At 36.3% G+C, this 24388-nt stretch overlaps 1 protein-coding gene and 1 long non-coding RNA gene across 2 annotated transcripts in view; one reads left to right on the top strand and one right to left on the bottom strand.

The window, feature by feature from the left end:
• Positions 1 to 24388, bottom strand: part of atg7 (ATG7 autophagy related 7 homolog (S. cerevisiae)) — a 63399-nt gene that overhangs the window by 5187 nt on the left and 33824 nt on the right. The window contains exon 19 of the mRNA XM_088636832.1: positions 23849 to 23971. Within this exon, the coding sequence (XP_088492958.1) occupies positions 23849 to 23971 (123 nt within the window). The remainder of the gene's footprint in view (positions 1 to 23848; positions 23972 to 24388) is intronic.
• LOC148662093 (uncharacterized) lies at positions 2904 to 8552 on the top strand. The gene is made up of 2 exons (XR_015939664.1): positions 2904 to 3266; positions 8423 to 8552. It is a non-coding gene; the product is annotated as an uncharacterized LOC148662093 (long non-coding RNA).

Below are 24388 nucleotides of genomic sequence, written 5' to 3'. Positions count from 1 at the left end.
TACTTGGTCACTGTTTGTCAGGGCGGGGGTGTTAATCTCAATGTTCTGGATAAATTTCACTCTGGGGTTGGGAAAGGTGACTCCCTAAAGTTCCCTCTTATTTTAACAGGTGAAATAATTCTCCACCTGATTTGAAAAGCAGTGGGACTACTGCCTCGCATCAGCTACTGTAGGTGAGTGCTGCATTTCGGTGATGGGCCAACTGTATGTAAGAGCTCTAGATTCCTTTGGGATGAAAAGCAGTCTATGAACACAGTTTATTATTTAACAATACACAGAAATTTTAATTTGCCAAAAATCTGTCTTTCATAGAACTGAGCAGTTTTATACTGTATATACTGTAGTAGTAACTCAGCTCAAACACTGCCAGTAATATCAGGATGAGATCACGAAAACCTTTAGTTTTTCAGTTTTAATATCTATCACATCTGGAGTAACCGATTTACTCTCTGAATTGATATGAATGACCACAATAAATGAATGTTATGTGTAAAAGTCTGCTGATACTCAGAACGGGAACTTCAGATTACAACAAAAAGATTCTTCATAAACAATCCTTTTAGTGGTTTTGGCATATCAGCATGGCCTTGTTTTTCAAAAAACAGTGAAACTATAATTATGTGTGTCATAATGTTAATTACACACTGGTCCTGGGTCTTTTAAACTGTTTCTGCTTTATATAAACAAGGAGTATATAATGGTTTGCTCGTAATTGAATGTAATAAATTTTAACATGTACCAGCTTGGTCTCTTTGCTTTTGTGCCTTTTATTTAATGTCTTATCTGTTTATATTTTTTCACACCATGTGCATATAGTGAGGCCTAATTAGGGGGCATGCTCCCTTGCAGCTCGTCTGCTAAATGTGTTAATCCTAGACTTCTCTCTTTTTACATGTCATAATACACACTGTAGAATACGTAACGTTACATAAGCTCAGAAACCAAGCAAAGGTGCCTCAGAAATGAATGGTGCTGTCACCGTGTTTGTAACATCTTAGAAAAATGGCTAAAGCAAAACATAAAAGTGTTGTACAGTAGCGATAACTTAACTTATCTTACAATGACCATAGATGTGTCCCAAAAATGAAGTAAGTCTCTCAGAAATGTTCAGTTGCTGTACATCAAACCATGACATTGTTACTGCAGTGGTGAAAATGGTTGACAAAATGCTTCTTGGGTATTTATTCACATTTCCAATTATGACGTTTTTTCTAAGACATTTCTGTAATAAGAGATCGGTTGTTGGGCCTATAAAACCAAATGAGTTGCTGTCACCTTCTTTTAATGCTTAATTAAACCCTACCTTGTTTATGGAGAGGGCTGAAGCTGAAATGGTTTAAGACATTTAATGCTGTACAGCTTATGAGAACAACACTCCTCCTGGCTATGTTACTATTAAGTCTTGTGAGATTCTGTTCCTCCTTATTTTGTCTCATCTCACTAATCCTCAGGGGCTTAACTGTGTAGGTCTCTTCAAGAGCATCACTAAGAACAAAAAAAACATTAAATCTACCACACTACATAATTAGTCATCCTGAATAACATATTGACATCAAAAGAGATCTTTTTGATGTTTGGGGATGAAAGATTGTTTTGGATTTTCCTGGAGTTAAGTCTAACTAATTTATTCAGAGACTCGGTTTGCTTTGTGTTCCAAGTATACTCACATAAATTCAACACAAGAACTGTCAAAAGAGGTGAAATTAGCTACAACAGCTTGGTGTTTTGGGGCAGGTTAAAAATAAACAGGATTCCTTATCATATATACTACAGGACAGGTTACAAAATATAACCAACCTTAATGTTAACAAACCAGTGTTGCACAGTTAATTATTCTGAAGTGATAGTCCACACCCAAAAAGAACCAAAGTGCATTTTGGTTTGGGCTAATGTGACCTAATTGGTAAGTGTGTTTATTACTTTATACAATTATTTTTCTTGAATTATAGAAATTAGCATGATGTCCTCTTAATTGTGATCATTGTTTCAAAAGGGTTCATTTGAGCTTCAATGGGAATAGATGACAAAAGGATGTAAACTACTTTGTATTCATCTACTTGACGTGATTTAATGGTGTATGTGTTTTTGGCTAATTCAGCCCACTCGGATTTTCATTAGGAAAATTTCTCAGATTCACAGTATTTCTACCAAAGAAACTCCTTCACAGCTTAACAAGAGAGGTTTTCTGAATATTATATGTTACATCAGAGGTCTAACATCTAGCACAAAGATGTAATATGTCACATTTCAAAATGGTTACACATTAACCTTACCAGAACTGCCCTACACACGGGAAAGGGGCTAGTAAGGCTCACTAGAAAAATGTGGTAAACTGCCAAGAAAAAAAAGATTTAACAAATGAACCCATAAATTAGCAATATCTAGAAAGATAATTTTAGATTCTTCCTCTAACATTTGGAAACCAGGTGCATTTCACTTCGTATAGTGAAACCCACAAACATACACATGTAAAAATTCTGATACATAGTTGGACAGAGGTCTCTGTAAATGGTGCTACAACTCAGATTTTAGACTTTAGGAAGCATTTAAATAGAATCATGTTGTAAGGCTCAATGATACTCTGATTATATCCCATTACGTAAACAGGGTTTAAACTTAATCATTATGGTTTAAGTCGGTTCTCCAAAGCATATGCTTTTAGCATTTCATTTTTTTCCATCAACCCCCACACAAATATTAAAAGCAGGGTGTGACCTGTCATATTCTTCAGGCCTCATAATATGGACATCCCTTACAAAAAGCTCTGCCCCAGGGGATTCTAATTGCTTACATGTGCATATCTTTAAATTTCACACCACACAACCTACAGGGGATCCAAAATGTTCTCTTGGGATGACTTATTGTTATTTTTATGGAACCAGTGACCTTAAAGTTGAAATGCTCTTTGATATTTTAGACAAGTACATTTTCTGGTGCTTTGCCTTTCTGTATCCTTTAATGTTTCATGGGCTCCAACACAGTTGAGATTTTAAATGTGAGATTACTCTTGTAATAAAGAACGGTACTGCTCTTCACAGATGGTACCTTGGAAAATAAACCCCTGCCCCATTTATTTTTGCTTTTTTCTGTGACCATGAGCTTAAATCTGGTTGACACCAGCACTTAAAGAACATTTTGGAAAAGAAGAAAAGCCCATTCTGAAAAGCCTGTCTCCTTTTATTCTAGCCCACAAAAAGTCGCAGAAGGGAAACATCACACCAGCAAAAGAGGAAATGCCCTCCAGCCACGAAAAAGAAGAAACTAAGGTGAGATATGAAAGGTGAACTACTAAGACAACTACACAAAGTAAGGCACCACGAACAGGAGCAAAGAGAAACATACTGTTACAGAACTGGTTTTATTGGCCTACTTTCTTGTTAATAAACATCAAAAGAAGAAGCAGCGGAAAAGCTTTCAAACGGATAAGCTCAAAAGCAGAAATAAGGCCCCTCTTTGGACTCACTCCATCAGTGCAGCTTTGCATGTGTGTGATCCTTTGTGCAGACCAAGGAAGAAAGAGGGAAAAAAAAGACTTATGTAACCTGAATAGCACTATCTTTTGCCAACAATTTACTACAGTCTCATTCAAATGCTCTGAATTTTTTCAAAACTTTTATGGATATGAATCCCCACGTAAGCTTTTTTTTTTTGGACTCAGCCAAGATTATTTTTCTGTGAGTTTCTCGAGAACCTTGAATCCATTAAAAACCTTACTGGAGTTTTATTACGCAATTTCAGAAACATTTGGTCTATCACTAGCTACAAATTTATAATAAAAATAGGATTTAAACTTCAATGAAAGGAGGCAGATAAAGGAAAAGGGTTCAGAACAAAAAATAGGTACTCATTCTATTTTTATATTCTATTATCTTTTATCATTCACAGGAAAACATTCCAACTTTTTTTCATTGCCAACAACGAGCACTGTTTCATGCAAAGCCAACTGAAAAACAGAGCTTGCTCTTGTTTTCTGAAACCTTGTGAATTCAACAATAAGAAATTAACAAGGAGACCCTCTCAGCTTTCTCCTACAGACTGGTCCTTCATCAGCTGGTTATGTCACATCTATGCAAAAAAGCTACTGCTAATTGTGTAGACGCAATTCTGGGTTTCTTAACATTGAAAAAGAAATATATGTACAGTATTTAAAAATTTAACTTCATTTTCAAAGAAAAAGAAAATGCTGCATTATAACTGCACCGACATAAAAACCTTAAATTATCCTGCCTTCCTTTGGGGTGGTTAGAGTAATAATCCAAACTGATGGAGTCTGAAGTAATTCTTATAAATCAGTACAATAAAGACTGCTATCATATTCTTACACAAAATATTTAATAAAGCTAAAGCCTTTCAGAAAGAAAAACTCTATATTCTTTCCAATACATTGACAAGAAGTATATCTGTTCATAAAGCTTTATATTTTTAATTTCCAATTGTCTGCTAACAAAACTAAGGTTATCCTTTTTTAGCATTTCACATCAATGAAAAAACGTCTTAATTTTCCCAGACTAAGTCACGACAAAATGGACAAATTCAAGCTTGGTATCTGCAGCAGTGATCCCCCCTTTAATCTTTTGGGTACTGAAATATATAACGAGATCACAATCAATCTTGTACAAACAAAATGAATCTGCAAACAATTATTTTTCAGACACCAGCCAACATAAGCATAGCTAAGTTGTGTTTTCTTTCCCACAATAAGAATCATCTGAACTATCAAACTAAAACATTACAGCCTTTTCTACAATTTTTTTTTTTAACTGTACCGATAGACATAGAGATGAGAAGGATGAGTGGCATTTTTGATTGTCATAAAAATCAACATAATATTACTTTATTCTTTATTACTTTATTCACAATGTGCAAATAAGATCAGAGGCTGAGATAATTGATAAAGCGATAACGTTTACCCTTACCTCGAACATGTCTTTTTACAGTTTATATAAAGGGACTCTCAGGCTATGCATCACTTATGCAAATTCAACTTTACATAAAACCAGAGTTAATCAATTAAAAAAAAATCAGGCATAGTCTTTTATTCATATTTTTAAGTATGAACTGCTTACAGCTGCACAGTGATTCCTTAAATTACTTTTACTATTTAATCCATGCATTTATATTCTATATAGTCTATTTAATCAGCGAATGATTTCATTTTATTGTAGAACATGATGTATTTATTATGTTACAAACTCTGCACATGACCTAAGCAGTGTATAAAATAATATGACACCAGAGTGACTTCCATAAAAATTTCCATAAAATTTGATTTTAAGGTTTACAGAACTCATTTGGTCCAAGATACTGAATTAGTGGCGATATTTCCGCATGTTTTAGACAAAGTAATACTAGGAAGCACACAATCACACAAATTTGTGTTCCTGTTTTTGGGGGGACCACACACTGGCTCCCATTCTTCTTCATTACAACTTTCTTCTCCACACAGGATGAAAGTTCCTGATACAAATAGTTTCAGTATTTCTGAAATTCAAAAGAAGAAGCAATTTGTTTTCATTGAGAGACCCCTCCCCCCTCCCAACACACACCATCAAGCTTTTGCCAGAAATGACAACAGTGTAAGAAACTATTCTCAAAATGTATCCCCACACTGAAAGTAATACACAAAATACACAGATCACCAACATCTGCTCATGAAAAACAGGTGTCTCTTTAAAAAAAAGCGCAATAAAGAAAAAATGCAGTTCGTTCTCCCACAAAGGCCTCAAATATTTGAGACTAACAGGAAAGAGGTTAAACGCCAAAGCAAAAAGGGTGTGCCAAATAACACAGAAAAGGCACGCTGCCCCTGTGTACGAGGGGGGTTGTAGTGAAGTTCAGAAAGGGTGCAGCCAGACCAGGAGGACAAAAAAATCTGATTACGATACTGAACCAGCAGCAGTGTTACAACCTCACAGTCTGGTTTTGTTGGAGCACAGAAGTGAAGCAAGGCTCAGCCTTTTCAGCACTTTGGTGGTAGGTCTACGAAAGGAAATTCAGGTTGCTGCCGTAAGTGGTGCTGGTGGACGAAACTAGACAGAAAGAACCAATGAACCAGTATGGTCACCAGGGAAACTGTGCAGTGGATGGTGTTGGCCTTTGGGTGAGATATGGGACAGAGGTCCTGATTACTTTGCTCATAAAAATCTCATGGTACTTTAAGAGTAGGCATTCATAAAATCTACATAAAGTTCCCTCATAATCTAATTGGTGAAACTATTTCACACTTCTTTACCTGATATAGTGTGTAAGGAACAGCCATTCATTAAGACCAGCTGCTGCTTGATAAGGTCTCCTCCTATATGTAAAATTGCTTTGGGTTCCTTTGGGATAAGAAGCGATACGTAAATACAATAAATTAATTAGTAAACACTAGTGCCAGACCCTTTCAAAATGAATCCAAATTCACCAGTATACTTTAACACTTTAGCTGGAAAACAAAAAGGTCATACAAGCAAGTACATGGATCATTCTAATTTCTGTGCTGAAATGCACTATGGAGTAAATAAAATAAAAAAAACTGAATTTTCATTCTAATTATAATGTGCATTGCAGTTTGAAATATAGAAATGGCATTTATATACATATTTATTTTTTACATTAGCCTTCTGCCTTCCATTATTTCATGTGCCACCAACGAATGCAGAAATTTGTAATTAAAAGCCCACACAAACAGCTGTAATTTACACTTTACTTCACCAACTACAGTGAAAGATGGTTTTTGGTGATACTTCAAGTTCAGTTCCAAAGCAGTTAACTGCTGAACAGAAAAGTTTTAACGGCATTTGGTCGTCAGTGTATATTGATCATGCAAGCACGAGGGCACTTACATGTATATAGACACCAGCAGTACGACGCTTCCTCTGATGAGTGATACAAAGCTTGTGGTTGGACACTGATCCCTGCATAAATGGCTCATTTTGACTTATACAATTTAATTTCCCCTTAGAACAAGCTAGAGGCTTTTCAGAAATCTGTCCTACTGCCAGTAAGATTTCAACATTCAAAAAACAATGGTTTTGAACCAGCAAAAACAATAGCAACAATGCCTCCTTTGTTATTCGTCTCACCTATTACTCAACAGTAGTGAGATGTTTAACAACAGTGGTGATTCTATAAATAATGTTTTCTTTAGTTTATAGAGTAGCATAGCTTATTAAAAACATTCTCAACCAATAAACCCATTGCATGCTCTTATCAAGAGAATTCTCTTTGTGGCAATCAGCTTCCATTAGCTTCACTTCAAAAAACATGTTCTAAATTATTTGGAGAAGAGGTTTCGGAGACATATTAAGATATGAACAGAAAGCTTGGTGGTCTCAAACTTGTTTTCATTTTAGGACTGGTATAATGAAATGTTAATTAAATATTAATTTGACAGCAGACCTCACAGATTTATGGTAAATTTTGATCTTTCAATTTTGGGGATTACTTAAATTGCTCTTGTAGTTTCATTGATATTTGCATTTTATTGTTCCATATGTTTTCAAGATGTCTGAGAACAGTGCAAGACTAGTGGTGTCAACTGTAATGAACTGAGAATCCCTCTAGAGCCAGATTCTGCTAAAATATTCTTTTAAACCATCACTCTTACTCCTAATACTAACCAGGCTGTGAAAATCAAGAGCATTTTCGTATTCGTATTTTGACAGCTACCTACAAAACATTCTTCAGCAAACATGCTCTTCTTCTTCCATGTCTTCCTGTCTGTGTATGACCACGTTATGCGTGTTATTTTAGAAGAGTAAATTGTGTTCACCTGGCCCCCTCCCACTAAAAGTCAATGAGTTTTTCCAGTCTAAATGGTTCTCTCACAAGCAGTTCCACCTGACATATCTGCAAAAAGTTTCTTGCTTAGTCTTGACCGTTTGTGGAATGATGTGTGGGGGAAAAAAACAACAAATTGTCTGAACACTTCACAAGTCGGCCAGTCTAAAGTTTTGGTTTGATTTTGAAGTGAAACATTTTAAAACAAAAACGTCTCTTCACAGCAATGTGATCCGTGACACTCAGATGCTTGTTTTTGCACAAAAGCCGAGATTAGTCAAGCAAATTACACAATGTGGTCTTTATTGCGACAATAGCAGTCAACCAAAATCTCCAACAAAGTTGGAAGTGCTGTAATACGCATGTTTGCTTCCCCACAGCACTTGTTTGGTGGCAAAACAACTCTTTCCTGACAATAACCTTTTCTTCCAGTAAGTTAACACCCAGTTATTATTAGTAAATACCTGCAGACCCACAAAGACGCTCTTCCAGGAATGGCAAGCCTTGTCTGGTTGCACATGGATATACTTGTAAATTGTCTGGATGTGCAATGTTTTTTTATGACATTCTCCCTGGTTGCATTTTAAAAGGGAGAGACTGTCCCACTGCATTGTAACCAAATGTTTACACCCTTTTGCCTTTCTCCTATGTACCACAGGGCAATTTGTCAAGATTCGATATTTACTTCCATCAGCTCCATCGTCATGAAGGAACCCACAGATTACTCTTTGTACAAAGAACTCTTTTCTTGCTGTGGTGTTTATGAAAATAAATGGGGATGATTTCAAGTTTCTTTTAACTCCTTCCAAGTGGCAGGCATTTATTACATATAAACTGTGTATGTAATACTGTTAACAACAAAAGGAGGCTTTGTAATCGGTGAAACAAGAAAAGCCTAAGGCCTTTAAAAGCCAGATATTCAATCAGTCGGTGGAAATACTTTTTTCAAATCAGAAGAAAAGCGGACCAAAACTAAGCAGTGTATGTTTGATTTGCCTTAGTCTTCAGTCGTGGATTAATATTCACTTGATTCTTTGAGCACAGAAAGGCAGGAGAAAGCTGAGGACACATTTGGGAAAGAGTTCATAAAGTTATACTGTATCGTCAGCTTTTACCCTGTCGTAACTGCTGATGTTACTTCCATTAAGTAACTTTCCAGAAGCATAATGGATTCAAAGCAAATTTAAGAATGGAACAATAATCAAGAAAACAAGTTCTAAATTTTACTAAATTGTGAATGACAAATAAACCTTATTAACTGACCTAAACCCCATTAACAAAACTGAACATATCCACGGTCCCTCTTGTTATTGTTAACCTCCTTACTGTCATTACAGCGACAGTTTTTTAAAGGGGGCTTTCACACAAACAATTACAGATTCTGTCTGCTCCAATCTCCTGGACAGGAAATGACTTGTGCTTTATAGAGGCTGTGATCTGAAGAATGCAAGTGTTTGCCAATGGCCTGTAAACAACAAAGTCTGTTTTGATTCGAAACACTGCTTGAGTGATGCTTTAAAGGTTATAGTGCTTCAATTAAAGTGACATCAACTGGCAATCTCTTTTTCTGACTACTTCTGAGCAAAGAAATAAAAAATTAAACGTATATTATGGGCTTTACAAAAACCTTCACGCTTATGTATTTTCCAAATAGAAGACTAGAAATTAATAACACAATAGAGATCTTCTAAATTGGACACAGGAAGAATTGACAATCCTGACTCTTTGTTTTGTTTTTATATACACAGTCATTTACTGTAATTGCTAATTATTATTCCAGAAGAAGGTGTTTCATTTTTTATTAGTCAGCTAGAATGCCAGATTCATTTATGCCTTAAACCAAAGAAAAGAAACACCTAAAAGCCTTGTGCCCCATGATGTCATCATTCCACCTGATTCCCACGATTCCCAGTGTCGGCAGGAGTGTATTAACAGCAGCACAATCTGAACATCTTGTTTGTTGCCTGAGAATTAAGCTGAGAAAAGCAATTTCATGCAGGGGATATCAGCACTGATGAACTGAAGGCAGAATACTGGGTGCAATTTCTAGTGGACAACTAAAGAAAAAAGCCTCTCCAGACACAATTTACCCTGCTCTGATTAGAACATTCTTAAACCCCTAAATAGTCTAAGCTTCATTCAGGCTAGGACTGCTATGTAAAGTATTAAAAAAGACCCCAAAATAAAAAAAAACATATCCTTTCAATGTGAAAGCCGATACTGGAAGGTGCACATGCATTACAACTTTTAATCAGCAGTTAGTACGCTTCTGTGTGTCATCATGTCAAAGGTGTTTTTAACGTGTTATTTTTTTAACGTGTTATTATATTTTATTAAGAAACAACAGTAATTACAATAATAACAGCAACAGCAGGGAAAAAAAAAGCAGAAGTGGCATGACATAATTTTGCACACCACAGCAAATGGTTATAAAAAATAACATCCTTCTGTTGTATTTTGTTAATCCAATGGATGCCACTGCTTCCTGGATATAAACCGTGGGGAATTACATTTTGAAAGTGTTATATCTATAGGACATTTCCATGGGAAAGAGCACTAATTTAGTGTCTGCTGAAACAGTCCCCAACGCTGAGCTCAGAAAAGTACTGGACAGCTGTGGTATTGGTTGAGCAGCCTGCGTGCTCTGTTGATCCTATGTACTTTCCTGGTTCTCAGTCTAAATCACATTAGAGAAATCACTGTTCACAGAGGGAATCAGGAAAATGTATATAGTTTATATCTATATATATAGTTTTTTTTCATAGGTATGTTCCCTTTATTTCTCCTGAAGGTGGCACAAGCTAGAAGAGAAATACAATCCTATAAACAGTTATAGCTGCCTTAGTCGGATGTGGTAACTGGAAATGTGTGCTTTTCCAGACTTGATTATTCATCTCAACCATTAGCATGGTGTTTACAGCAATATTTAGTTACAAAGCCTGAGCCGTGAACATAGACAAATAAAACTGCAGAGTTTATAGAAATAAATCTAACAATAAAGCCTGGATTGTTACATTTCCAGGTGAAAGTGATTCATCTGTTACCAAGTCTAAAAGAAATCTATTTAAGAAAAAAACAACAGATGAATTTGAGGAGATTAAGCTCTTTCCCCTTCTCTGAGGCCTCTGACTTACTAGCATATCCAAGCCCTCCATCATCTTCCACCCCTATGTAGCTAATCTTGAAGTGCTTGTGTTTCTCAAAAACAGTTCTAATGCACATTCCCTCAGGAGTGTGACTCAACGCCATTTACTTTCAGCACATACAACCAAAGATTTCTACAAACATAATCTGTTTGAAACACTGCAGCAGAGAGACACCAAGTAAAAGAATAAGAAGGGAACAAATGTGAATGCAATTAATCAGAGAACAAAGATAGGAACGATCTTTTATTTTTGTAGGGATTCAGAGGCATGGTAGCTACAAAAACAAATCCGTTCTGACATGGGTGTGGTGATCAAGCAAACTACAGCTGTGGTTTGCTGCTCCTCTGTACAGAGAAGCTGTCTGATTCTTTTTTTGCTGCAGGCAAGTGAATGCTGTGACATGGTGACATATTTCCTTTCCTATATACCAAAGCAAATACTTCTGAGTCTTTTAAATTGGTTATAATAGTTTACACAGAACAAGCTTGTAACTCCTACAACATATACATTTTACCCCTAATGTACACACTCTGCCTGCAGTCAGAGAACATTCAAAATATTCAGTAAATAATGAACAAAAAAACATTTTATGAACAAGAGACCTTCTTCAAGATAGTAGGGCGAAGTGCAAATATACTATAATAGCAATGGGTACCACTGTGTACAATTTCTTTCTCAGTCTGCTATTTTGTAGAGAGCAGGTCAGACATCTCTGAAAACTGTTGACATATAAGTATACTTATTCCTAAAACAGGTGCCTACCACCCTACTTCTCTACTGTTCACAACATCAGTGGCTCAGTAGTACATAAAACAGATCTCACATGCAGAAAATTCCCTCTTTAAGAAGTTACAAAGACATAACTACCAATAAAGTTAAGAATTTCAAAGCGAATCCAAAACATACTGTATACAATTTACCTTTTTAATTTACTAGTTCTATACAACTATACTTTCAGAAATTAGTAATTAAATGTGTAGATTTTACACCCGCTATAATTATAACATAACGTACCAGTTGTCTTTTCAAGGTAATGTCAAATGAAAGCAGAAAGGGACGGGCTGTGTCTTGTGTGCTTTTAAAGACAAACAACAGTGAGGCTTTCAGAACAGAATAATCAGTATTTTGGGGCTTATTTAAAGACCAAACGAGAAGTCACATACAAAAGGGGGATATTAAGTACCGTTAGAGGACAAATCATCAATCACGAAAAGGTACAGTACCTATACATTTTGTAGTTTTAAAATATATATACACACACACACACATCATGCATGACTGCACTGCTTTTATATTCCGGTATTATTCTGCCAGCTATGGAAATATATACTTTGACCAAAACATAGCTTCATTCATTTGGATTTAGAATCTGGATGGATTCTCTGGTATCATTTACAATGTGAAACATAGGTACATTAAAAAAAAACTACTTGAGCATTTCTAGCTGAAAATACAAAAAAAATACAGTGCAAAAGAAGCCTCCACTTCTGAAGTGTGTGACAGCAAGGAAATTGTGCATTGTTGTCAAATGTGCAAACCCCAGCTGGCAACTGGGACAAAAAATGTGGTCGGCCTTATAACCCAGAGCTAACTCAAACCAGATGTGAGTGAGAATGCATAAGGATGAGGAGGAACTCAGAAGGCCTTTGGTAAATACTAAAACATTCAAAAAGTATAGGTAGCACGTTTAGAGCAAAAAGTCACCACATTCCTTGGCGAGTTAAAACAGAGCTTGCAAATGTGTAATGTCAGGCTTAGGGTAAGAGGACACCAAAGCTGTTAAAGTGCTAGGAAATATTTTAAAATATATATTGTACATATATACAAAGATATAGTTCAGGTGGGTAGCTGCGTCAGCATGCGTAGGCTGCAAAGGAACAAGTAATAGGTTTATTCCATGCTGAAAAAAAGAAGAAAGAGAACACAACGTTTCGGCCGTGGAGCCTTCTTCAGGTGTCGACACCTGAAGAAGGCTCCACGGCCAAAACGTTGTGTTCTCTTTCTTCTTTTTTTCAGCATGGAATAAACCTATTACTTGTTCCTATACAAAGATATGTACAGATACATAAGCACATACTCACAATGCATATATTTTCCATAAAAGCAACTGACCATTTCCTATTAGCTGATACAACAACAAAAGAGACAAAAGAGACAATAAAAAGTGACATAATCCTTAAAAATATAATATCACATACAGGTAGAATTTCTATACTATTGGTGATATTCGCTGTGTACATACACTAATACAGAGTATTCCTCAATTCCATTCCTATAGACTAGTGCATATTTACATAATCAACTTCTCAATGTCTCTACTGTGAAATAACCTTTTTATTTTTGCAAATCGTGGTTGGTCATAACCTTTTTTTTAAAATGGATGTTGATCCTATTATGATTTAAGCGCAAGTCATCCCTTGGAAAGAAGTGGAAAAAACAGCACTGCTAAATAAACACCTTTCAGAAGAAGAATAAAGACTCAAGAATGCAATTAAGAGGCAAAATAAAACAACACAGAATGACAAACTTTGATAGGTTTAAATGGGGAAAGTAAGCCAACGAGCATTTAGCAGATTATACACTAGGTCTTACAGTTTTATTATACAGTTTTATTTGATCTGATTTTTGTAAATGTTAATGGTTCCTTAGGATAAAATACTGACCCCAAATCACGATTTCATAACTTGTCAGTTTCTACGTGTTGTGTATTTCATCTTCAGTTAAAATTGTCCAAATTCGTTCTGAAGAATCTATATAAATAGCCTGTCTTCAGGACGCAATTTCCATTAAGGCAAGAACAGGAAAAGATACAACCATGCTGCATGCGAATAATGAAGATGGGTTGATTGCTACTGACATGACTGGAGGTAGCCTGTCTGTAGAAGACGCTGCCTGAAGAATGAGATTTCTGCTACAGTAATTGGCCCATTACTCCTGAGAACCCAGGAAATCAGCTCTTCCGTGACTGGACACTCTCTGCCAGCTGGGCGCAGCTGCACAGGAAAATTGGTAGAATTGACTATCCAGAGGCTGATCAAGTTTGTGCGTCAACGCTGACAGGATTATGTTAATGCTCAGAGGTCGTAAGTGAAATTGACCTGCTAAACTTTGTAACCGCGAACTTAGTAATATTCTTATGCCTGTATTCTTTCAGATTTTTTTGTGATTTTGTTTGATGTCTATGTATAATATTTGATTAAATCCATTAGATCTCAGTGTTGTTTTCTTTTTCGCACCTTGAATGTACAGTATAAGAACACAAAAACACATCATGGGGTGGAGCTTGTGGAGCACAAATCCACAGCTCTAGATTTATGAGATCTGGTCTTTGAACTGTAACAGCTGTGGAAGCCCACATTTAAAAATATGCACCGTTGGCGGGACTTCTGTTTCAGCCCTCTTTTGCCCCAAACACCACAGATCTTACAGGTGGCTGCTTTTATCCATCATTTCTTTCTCCAGCCTTTTTACAAGGAAAATGAACACTTTTCATTTCAACAGCATTTCAAGGTCAAACCAAAGCACTCAGAAGACTAGAATCTAAAGCCTAGAAAGCAATACTACTGTATGTCTTCTGACATTGTTTAGTGTGGGGTATGTGCTGGGGTAAATAACCGCAACAAATTGAAAACCTATGGAAAACAAAAACAACTCAAAGAATTTGGCTTTAGTCTGAATGATTAGAGTGAATGAAGAGACAGTATAGAAAGTATAGAAAAGCAGTTTTTAGGCAGTCATTGCACTACATCTACATAAATCTGGTAGTCATTTTTATTTCTGGTCCATCAGCGGTTAACCACAAATAATATATCCATGCACCAAAATCCAGTAAGTAAAGAATACTAAAGGATTTGGATTATTAATACTTTACGTAGCAAATTCAGTTTGAAATTTTATTTAAAAGTGAATGGCTTACTTTCAGCTGATTTTTTAGAATGATTATGGTATGCAGTTATGTTGTTGTTTTTTTAATAAAAGCTATTTATTTTCCACGAATAAGGTGCTGTTCATAATAATGGATTAAAGGCTTGAACAAACACCATGTATTCTAAAATGTATTTTTTAAAACACATCAAAGCTGGACTATAATGAATTAAAAATGTCATCTCTGGTGTGGAAAATGGGATGTACAATTGAGCAGGTGCTATTATTCAGAGGGGTTTTTTAACCCGAAGGGTGGAAAACTGTTCAAAATCACTGTCCTTTTAAACATTTGGCTTGTAGAAACTAGTTTTTTTTTAATTACATCTCTTATTCATTTCAGAAGGTAACTGCCAGTTTATTTTGTGATCAGAACTGTAATCAAGAGCGAGCTGTGCCAAACAGTCTTTTAAAGGTCAGACTTTATGAAAAACACTAATAAAGGAAAAGAAAAAAACTTTAATGAAGAAAACTGGAGATCAGCCAAAGATTTAAGGCACTACACTTGAAAGCTTGAGCACAGCTTTGGTAAACCTAATCTGTATTTTGGATCAACAAAAAGAGTCCTAATTCAGACAGTAGATCTTAAACCACAGGACAGATACTAATGCCATCATACAAGTATACAGACTTTGCTTAAGTAAATATTATGACCTGTCTCCTTTAGGTGGCTGGGTAGTTTCAATAATAACTCAAGCTAAAATAAGTTGAGACTATAAAATAAATAGAAACAGGACTAATACCATTAATCAGCAAAGCATGTCAGCAAACATTAATTAGGACTCAACCATGTGCTACATTTTTTTCCTTAATGAAAGAACACTAATTTCTAAGAATGTACCTCAAAAATGTACCTCAAAAATACAAATACAGATCCAAACAAAATATAGGTTACATTTTAAACAACTCACATTACAGTCATAAGTTGCATGTTTGCAATACTTTAAACGCATTTATATTTCTAAATCCTTTATATTTTTAAATGCTTTATAATGCTTTCTATGAAACTTGAAATCAGAATATTTATCTAAATTGGATTTATTTAGCACTTCATTGACAAATGAAACGTATGCACACCCAAAATCCTGAAAAGTGCAAGATGCTACGAAAAAATTATTGTAATGCAAAATATCACTCGGGTCACATTATGGATTCACTTTTTAAAGTAAAATGTAGTGTAGAAAAATTACCCCATTCCTAGACTAGTCCTAACCCTATCTCAAATGCTTTCTAAAACTCATTAACATTGGAATACAATCTTTATTTTCTCAATATAGCACATATACTGTAGCACAATATGCAGTAACAATTACGGAGAAAAAAATCAGAGAAAGATTAAAAATTTTCTTAAACCTGGAACAAAGCTGCAGAAAAAAATCCATGTAATTTAGCGTAGCACTTACTGAGATATCGATACAGTGATTCTGTGATATCATACTAATTGTACTGTTGTAGGATTGTGTTTTCAGGTTGGAAATGCTGCCTAAAAATAGTCTCTCTCAGATACAACAAGAGCTATGACAGACTGGCAAATGAGTGTCTATAACAACCTCAAAAGGGAAGGATTTTCTTAGTATGAGGTTTAACATAACACCCTGGCAAAGACCTGAAGATACTGGAAAGTTTCACAAACACTGCAATGATACCAAAGCGACAGGACAGGACAATTTAATGTGTTGGTATTGTTCCAAACTATGAGCAGATATCTTTACGACTGTGAACATCACACCGATATTTCTTGTAGTAAAAAATGGTGAAGTGAATGTGAAAGAAGTGATATTTTATCAACACATTCTTTCATAAAAGAGCAAAATACAAGCACAAAGACATTCTATGGGGAACCATACAGGATGCTTTTAAAAAGTAAACAAAAATAAAAATGTCAGCTAAACAAATGCACTCATCTTGAGACCATGCCAGCATGGTCTTTACTGTTCAGAAAGTAACTGACCAGTTGGGTTAAGGGAAAAAGAGTGATGTCCCTTGTAACTTCAAACACCCATTAGATACAAATGTGATACAATAAAATCTTTTCAACCTCATGAGGTTTCAATTTTTGGTAGAAACTCTAGTTACTCATGATAATGTGTTTTGTTAAAAGTGTACAAACTGCCCAGAGCAATGGGCATCTTGTTTCTCCAATTTCCCCCCCACCAACCAAAAGACACACAGGTTAGATTTGATTGGCTAATCTAAATTGCTCCTAAGGGATTGCTCTCTGGTCTCCATTAATCAAAGAACATGTCCTGATATTTCCAACCTGTCATCACCCAGTCAAATAAGCCACTCACTTAACAAGAAGAAGAAAATCACTAGGAATGACAGAAATTCATTTGAGTTAATATGTGCTCTCCTGCTTACCAAAGTTGGTTAGTAGTGTAACTGTGTCACAAACACAAAGCTGAGGTACTGGTTGCTGGTCAAATTCCAGCTTTAGTTGTGTTCTGGGCACTGCTGAAATTGGAAAGCACAGTACAACAATAAGAAACGGATGGAAGAAAGCCAGTGGGCATTCTCAGCCAACGCTCCAGAAACACGTACACCAGCTCAGCTTTGCAGAGTAATTAACAGTCGCACACCTGTAAGGCGATACACTGTATATATAAGACTAAGCGGGTGAATGCATAAATCTTCCATGGCGCCAAAGCACTGGTGCCATGTATAGAGATCACACTTGCTACTATAACAGGGTTGAACAGACTCCATGACATGTAAAGGGTGCAACCAGAGAAGGCCTATAGGGATAACTGGCTCACAGCTATAGAATTACTGCACATGCCTAATGCATTATTCTATACCCCATATTTATAGCAGAAGAAAAAAAAAAGCAAGAAAGGGGCATTAAGTCAATCTTTTTTTTTAAAAAAAAGAGGTCATCTGTTTTAATAGCTGTCATCTGACTGCTTGTATTTACTGTTTGCAAATAAAAATGTGAATATAATGATTTCCAAAGGCTTGTTCTGGTCTAGAACAAAATAATGGAAATTGAGAAACGAAATGAAAAGAGATTTCAACAATAGCACTGGAAAGGATTTAAACGCTGTAGTCTAGCAAAGAAGTCATTTGGATATTGGAAACGGAAGCAATTATTTTTATTTCAAAGGAGTTTTGGAAATATATGTTTAATCCACAACATATTTTTGGTTTAACACAATTAACAGTCACCTAGCGAATATAACTCATAGTTAAATCTCCGTGGTAAATATTTAAACCAATAGGAGTTAGGGAATGCAATCTAAGGAATCTGTAAGCAACAGAAAAAAAATCCAGAAATATGAACTGTAGAATATGTACAAAAAGGACTAATTATGACGGAGCATTAATACATAAGGAGTGGTTGAAATAAGCACAGCCCGGACAGAAAACACCACCTTAAAATGCCACAACAAGATTATTTGAGCTGTTCTGAAAATGGCACAGAGCCTGACCTTCAAGCAATGCCTAGACATCACATCACGTGTTGCCAGAACTCAAGGCGAGTGGGATTCCTAGAGCTTAAATTAGTGCCTTTAAATCACCGTTTTGCTCATTACTCACAAAATCACAATAGTTTGACAAAAAGACAATGATTTGCTCATAATGATGGAATTACACTTTCTCTACAGCAAAAAGTTTGGAATGCTGGGAAAAAAAGATTTACGTTTCAAAATCAGTTGGGAATGTTCCACAATATACTAGATCATTTTTATTACGTTTATATTTTAAACCACTTACTGCATCATTTTATCATGTAAGATGCACAAGGCCAAATATATGAAGGATGCATATTGCACCCTGGCCTAGAAGAAAAAGTGCATGCTTTTTTATTTAACTCAAAAACATCTGGTTATAATTTGAGCTAGTAGCAACCGACTAGTGTTTTTTACACAACACAATAATCTACAGGGGCCCGTTTAGCCTGCAACTGTTCATTAGATACCAAACATGCGTTATAAATTCCCTAGCCCAGATTACAAAAGCAGCTTTATCAACATATCATTTGAGAGCATGTTGTGCAATTTTCCTCCTCTGGAGCTTATGAATCACAAAAACCCTTCTTTAAAGACTTTGTTTGGGTTGATTCTTGTAGTGAGCTTGATGGATTATCTCACTCTGAGTTGGCACACGTAAAACCTGATGTACTGCACTGATAGCTCTGCCTCAGATACAAACTCGGTTTTACAAGCAGCAGAAATTGGAGTGGAACATGGTCGGAGAAAAATTGAGACAATTTTTTCTCTCCCTTGGTCTTCATCTGCTCCCTAATGAGAAGGAACTGCTGGTTGTCCAGAATCTCAGCTGGATGTTTTTAGTGTAGTTGTGTGATGGAGGTGTTATTAACATTTGAAGTATATTTATAGCCCAACTTTATCCTGCTGTTTGGCTCCCTAAACATTGGCTTAGGAGATGAGCAAGAGGAGCATGGAACTGTGTAAACATAAGGAGGAAAACGTTTTAATAATATGTCTGTGGGCAAGGATTGTTCCTGTATTACTTAATCTTAGTATTTACAGACCAAATTAACCTTCTACTGAATTTCTCTAAACAGAATTCTATTAATGCCTAGTCTTTGTAATAGTGGCAAATAAGAGCTCAAAATATGTACAGTATGCCCTAAAAACTTCAGACCCGCTCAATCTACATCTGTGATTATATTGTGGTACATTTCCTACAGATATATAATTACTAAGAAGTCTTGACCTCCTGAGTGGCACAGAAGGCCATGTCACTCCCTGTGCCAGGGATACCCTCAATGAGATGGGCACAACAGACTTACCCATTTTCCCCACAGTCGGTGGGCTCAGAGCTGCAAGCCAAGAAATGAAAAACACTCAACTGGCTGTTGCAAAACAGGTCATTATAACAAAATAAATGGCCATTCTAAATGTATCAAAAAATAGAGCTGAGTATTGCTTTATCCTAAGCACAATACCAAAGTCCGTCAATAAATTCAAAATGTTCTTATCAGGAAAATGACAACCTTTTTGCAGCCGGTGTGTTTCAACATTGTGTTGAACACACATGACACCGGTACATTCATAATGTACATTCATTATGTTGAAATTTGTCATCAACACAGTTGATCAGCAGTTACAGGCTAGTAGCATATATGACCACTGTTTGAAAGAAGTACAAGCTGTATATCATCATCATCATAATCTATGCTTTGAACTACACTGCAAAGGCTGTCTTGTGGGAATCTTTCAATTTCATCTCAGAAAGGCCAGACAAGTACACCCCTGGTCATTTCTCAAATCTGCAATGGGAGTCAAAGTGAGCATCCACAGCATAATTATCATATTATCGTCTCACAGCAAAGCCTTTGTTAAATGACACATTAGTATGCGTTGTGCACCTGTAACTGTCATGTAGAATGAGACCACAAAAAAGCAAATAAGTTGTGAAGAATCAAACATCTAATGGCAACCATAAAGCATGGGTCTACACTGATCAATCATTAAAGTGATGCTCTGTAGCAACAAGACTACACTCCTGCCTAGGTTCTCAAACCTGGTCCTTCTCATCGATAGGTCTGTTGTTCTACTAGTCTGCAACAAACCTGCTGACATCCATCAGAATGGTGTACACAAAACCTTGATTTTTCACTAAAGGGGACTTTGCTCCACTGATAGCAAGCCCAGCCCTGGTGTTGCTCTAACATGTGAATGACATAAAAGCACTCTTCTCATGTTACACGGGACATATTGACTCCCAGTCGATTCTCTCAGTCACGGGGTAAGTTAGTGCTTATTCAACAAAGTCACTTGAGGGTGTCAGTTATCAATGCGCAAACAATCGCCATGATGTCAAAAACACCTAATCAATATTCAACATCCTTAAGCTTTATTTTTTCTAAAAATATATAGACAGAGTGACAAGCCATGCTCATTATACCTTCTCGCATGCTGAAAACCGACATTGTATCTCATACTATTTCCAGAGTTATTCAGCATGAACCTATTTATGGCAATAGTGCACATCCATCTGAATGACTGAAAAAGTTAGTGAACACAGGAAGGCCTGATAGAAGAAAAATAGACATGATTATGTATTCTAAGAATACACAAGTGGTGCCTTGTGTGACGAAGGCAGGAGAGGGTGGGCTGGTGGTGGGCGGATATGAATCCAGGATGGTTCTGACACAGACAGAGCCTCTTTGTGTCGAGTGTCAGAGATTCCTGGTTTTCTGCTCGCTCGTAGCACTACAAACCGATGAAAGAGATAACTCCACTTCTCCCCGGACCTCTGACGCGGGTGATGTTTTGAGGGAAGGAGAGCGATCGAGGTGTGACATAGGTGTGAAAAAGAAATACCCGGCTTAAACAAGCAGAAAACGGCAGACCCAACGGGCGAAAAGACGAATGAATCTAGTTGGCATCAGTCTTAAAAATGAAATGAGAAGAGAAAGAACTCTTAACCGAAGTGTAAACAAGTACTATAGAAAAACGCATTCAGTGCAATCACACACAAAAAAATTTGAACCCTGAATTTCGGTGAGTCACCCTGCAGTGTTTATCCTGACCAAAAGACCACACAGCCTACAAACAAGGAAGTACTGTGTAGGTTAGAAGCAGACTTCCTTTTTGAGTGGGATAAAATATGGTTTTCTATGAGAATCCTGTGACCAGTCCACATTCTGCAGGAACGCTCAATCAGACCAGCGAATCAGCAAACATAGCATACTGATGGCTCATGAGCTATGTGGTTGGTATTTGTGAATAACCTGCTTTTTGTGTTCCTCTCTTCCATGCCACAGTCACAAACTAATTGGAACAGTATGAAATGTTGCTTATTTCCTTGTGTTATTCCAAAATAATAGCTCATCCCAAAAATTAGGCTGTACTTGGCACAACAGCATTATCATATGACACTGAGGTCAGTGATGCAAAAGAAAAGATGCCCAAACTTGAAAAATTATCCTATTTATATTCATGGGTTTGTATGTCTGTGTGTGTATGTACCAAATTGTTTAAAGCAATATTTCTTCCTCACAACTATATCAAAGTTTTGTTTCATTTTGTTTAAAAAATTAAGTTTAGCCTTATCTGCCTCATGAATTATACTTTCAGATTTCGATTTCAGATTTTGGCATTGGTTTACATTTCCTAAGCATATATTTTTAATTTCTACAATTTCAGTTTTACAAAGTGGATCTCTGCCATCGATCACAGAAAAGCTGCTTGGGCAGACAATCACTTCCTTACAGTCATCTGAAATGCTACATCAGGAACCTTGGCCATAAGTAACAATACTTTACAGTAAGTCAAACTGAATTAAATACCAGGAAAGTGTTTTCCTGGTTTTGGAATACCCCTGGTTTTTATTCAAGCTAAAATTCATTAGTTTGACTAATCAAACTCTTAAACTGATCTGATCGCTTGTATTTTCAAAACCATTTCAGTTTCTAAGTTTATAGTTTCAAAGACTTGGATGAATGTAACCAATGAGCAATAAAAACACTTACTATGGTTGCCAGTGTAATTCTCACCTATGTCTGCAAATCATCAATTAGCAAACAGTAAGAGTTGTTTAGAAAGATAAAGTGGAGAAACAATTTTAAACCACGCTGACTCAGAGTTCTGCTCACTATATTTCTTGGAAATGACACAAATAAAGGAGACCATTTGTAAAACAATGTCCTCCGTGCAGAAATAAAGAGGACTTAAAAATTATCAACAATAAATAACAATAAAATAATACATAAATCATTCATTAAAACACAAAAGAAGCATTTTGGAGGTTGTCAGAAAATAATGTTTTCATTAAGGTACTGTAAAAACAGGTTTCCTCTAGCATCTACCAAATTCTTCCTTCCATCTTTTCAATTCCTAGAATTTTAAACTATTGCTACTGCAAGCAAAGTGCTGACGTGGGATTTTCCCACAGTTTCTAATGGTCTCTGTAGCCATATTTGTCATTTGAGAATCTTGATGAAGCTGTATACCAACCTCCAACTGTTGTCAGAAAACATAAAATGTTCCAAAGGAGCCAAATGAAAGCCAGATGGGAGTTGCAGAAGCCAAGAATTAAAAAAAAAAAAGTTTAGATTTGTTATTCTGAAAACGTTTTCTGAAAATATGTGAGAACCTTCCTTGGATTTCTGCTTCATTACCGTATTATGGTTTACTATTTTTCTTTGCGCAAACCTTAACAGAACAGAAACTCCAAACATATTTTCATAATTTGGCTCATATTGCAGAGTCTGTCTCTCATTGGAGTATTCCTTGTACATTCATAGAAGGCTGAACAGCTCTGAATCTCTAACAGAGCTGCCTAAGTCATCCTGGATTGGGTACGCCTGGGTTACCTAATACTTTAATTTAATTCGTTTTTAATATGAAACAACATTTTTCAATAGATCAGTGAATATGTAAGAATATTCAAATTGGTCTAATGAAAGGCCTTCTAAATCTCAAGGTTTTACTGCACAGAATAGGACTGCATTATTCATTAAAATGATACAACCCTCAGCACCGCATTAGAAAAAAGACCTGTAATTAAGAAAGTGTTTTATGATCTTGCAGAGTGTCGTTAGGTTGTCATTTTTCAGGTCCTGGCACAGTATACCTATTGCATTCTTACTGGATAAGGATGAGCACTGATATAAAAGTGATGAATGCAGCAGCATTTTAGATTCAAACTCTGACGTCCACATGTTACATCTGGTTGGAGATCTAAATAATTTCAGTGGTTCAGGAAAACAATTAAATCCATCCCAAGTTAGGCAGAAATATCAAAATGACCTGCTCCAAAGCATTATGGTACAGACTTCTGACATTTATTAATCAGCATTAGCCTTGAAAAACACTGTTTCCTTAAAGAAGTGTGAATTCAAATGTAGTTGGGCTTCTGGTAAGACATGCTGTCTTGATAGTGGACAAATGACTGCTAGGCTGAATAAATTAACCCGTCAAGGTTTGCTTTCTACTATAATGGGTAGAAATGTCACTGGATGACCTAGTATTACCCTGCTAGAGCCATAAAGTTAAAATTCACATCCCACTGAAGAGGCTAAATCCCCCTTGGTCACTTCCTACCTCAGCCGCCTGGGTCTCCTTGTGCAGCAATGTCAGCCCAGTGAGGTCCTCCAGGAAGGAGTGTGAAGAGTTAAAGACTTCAGACAAGAACTGGAATCCATCCCGCTCATAATGATCAAGCACCTGCAAAAAAACAGCAATTTCATATGCTAATTTTCTGTATGATTGTAAAAAGTACAGCATTAGCCAGAATGAAGAGGCTATTTAACAGAGACATTTATTGGATATAGGGATATACATAGTGTGTAAAAGGACCTGGATTGACAGCATGACTGAATAAACCTCTGCTTGTAGCATGAAGATAATTCACAGATAAGAGGACAAGCAGAAAACTCAATTTCTCCACACAAAAAATGGTCCAGTTTCCACTGACAGCTGGTTAATGTGAAATAACTTAGTCCCCATCATTACAGCCACACTATGGAATAGTGTCCTGAATTTCAGACGAAACGTGAGGAGATTACTGTCATTTTTTCTTGTTCTGCTAGTGTTTCTTTACTTCTCTATATGCTGATGTGATGTCAGCATTACAGGGGCCAA

Source organism: Lepisosteus platostomus, chromosome 6 (genome assembly GCF_059453375.1).
Source record: "Lepisosteus platostomus isolate fLepPlt1 chromosome 6, fLepPlt1.hap1, whole genome shotgun sequence".
NCBI lineage: Eukaryota > Metazoa > Chordata > Actinopteri > Semionotiformes > Lepisosteidae > Lepisosteus > Lepisosteus platostomus.
Note: the sequence above shows the minus strand (reverse complement) of the source record. Positions and strands in the feature narration are given on the sequence as shown.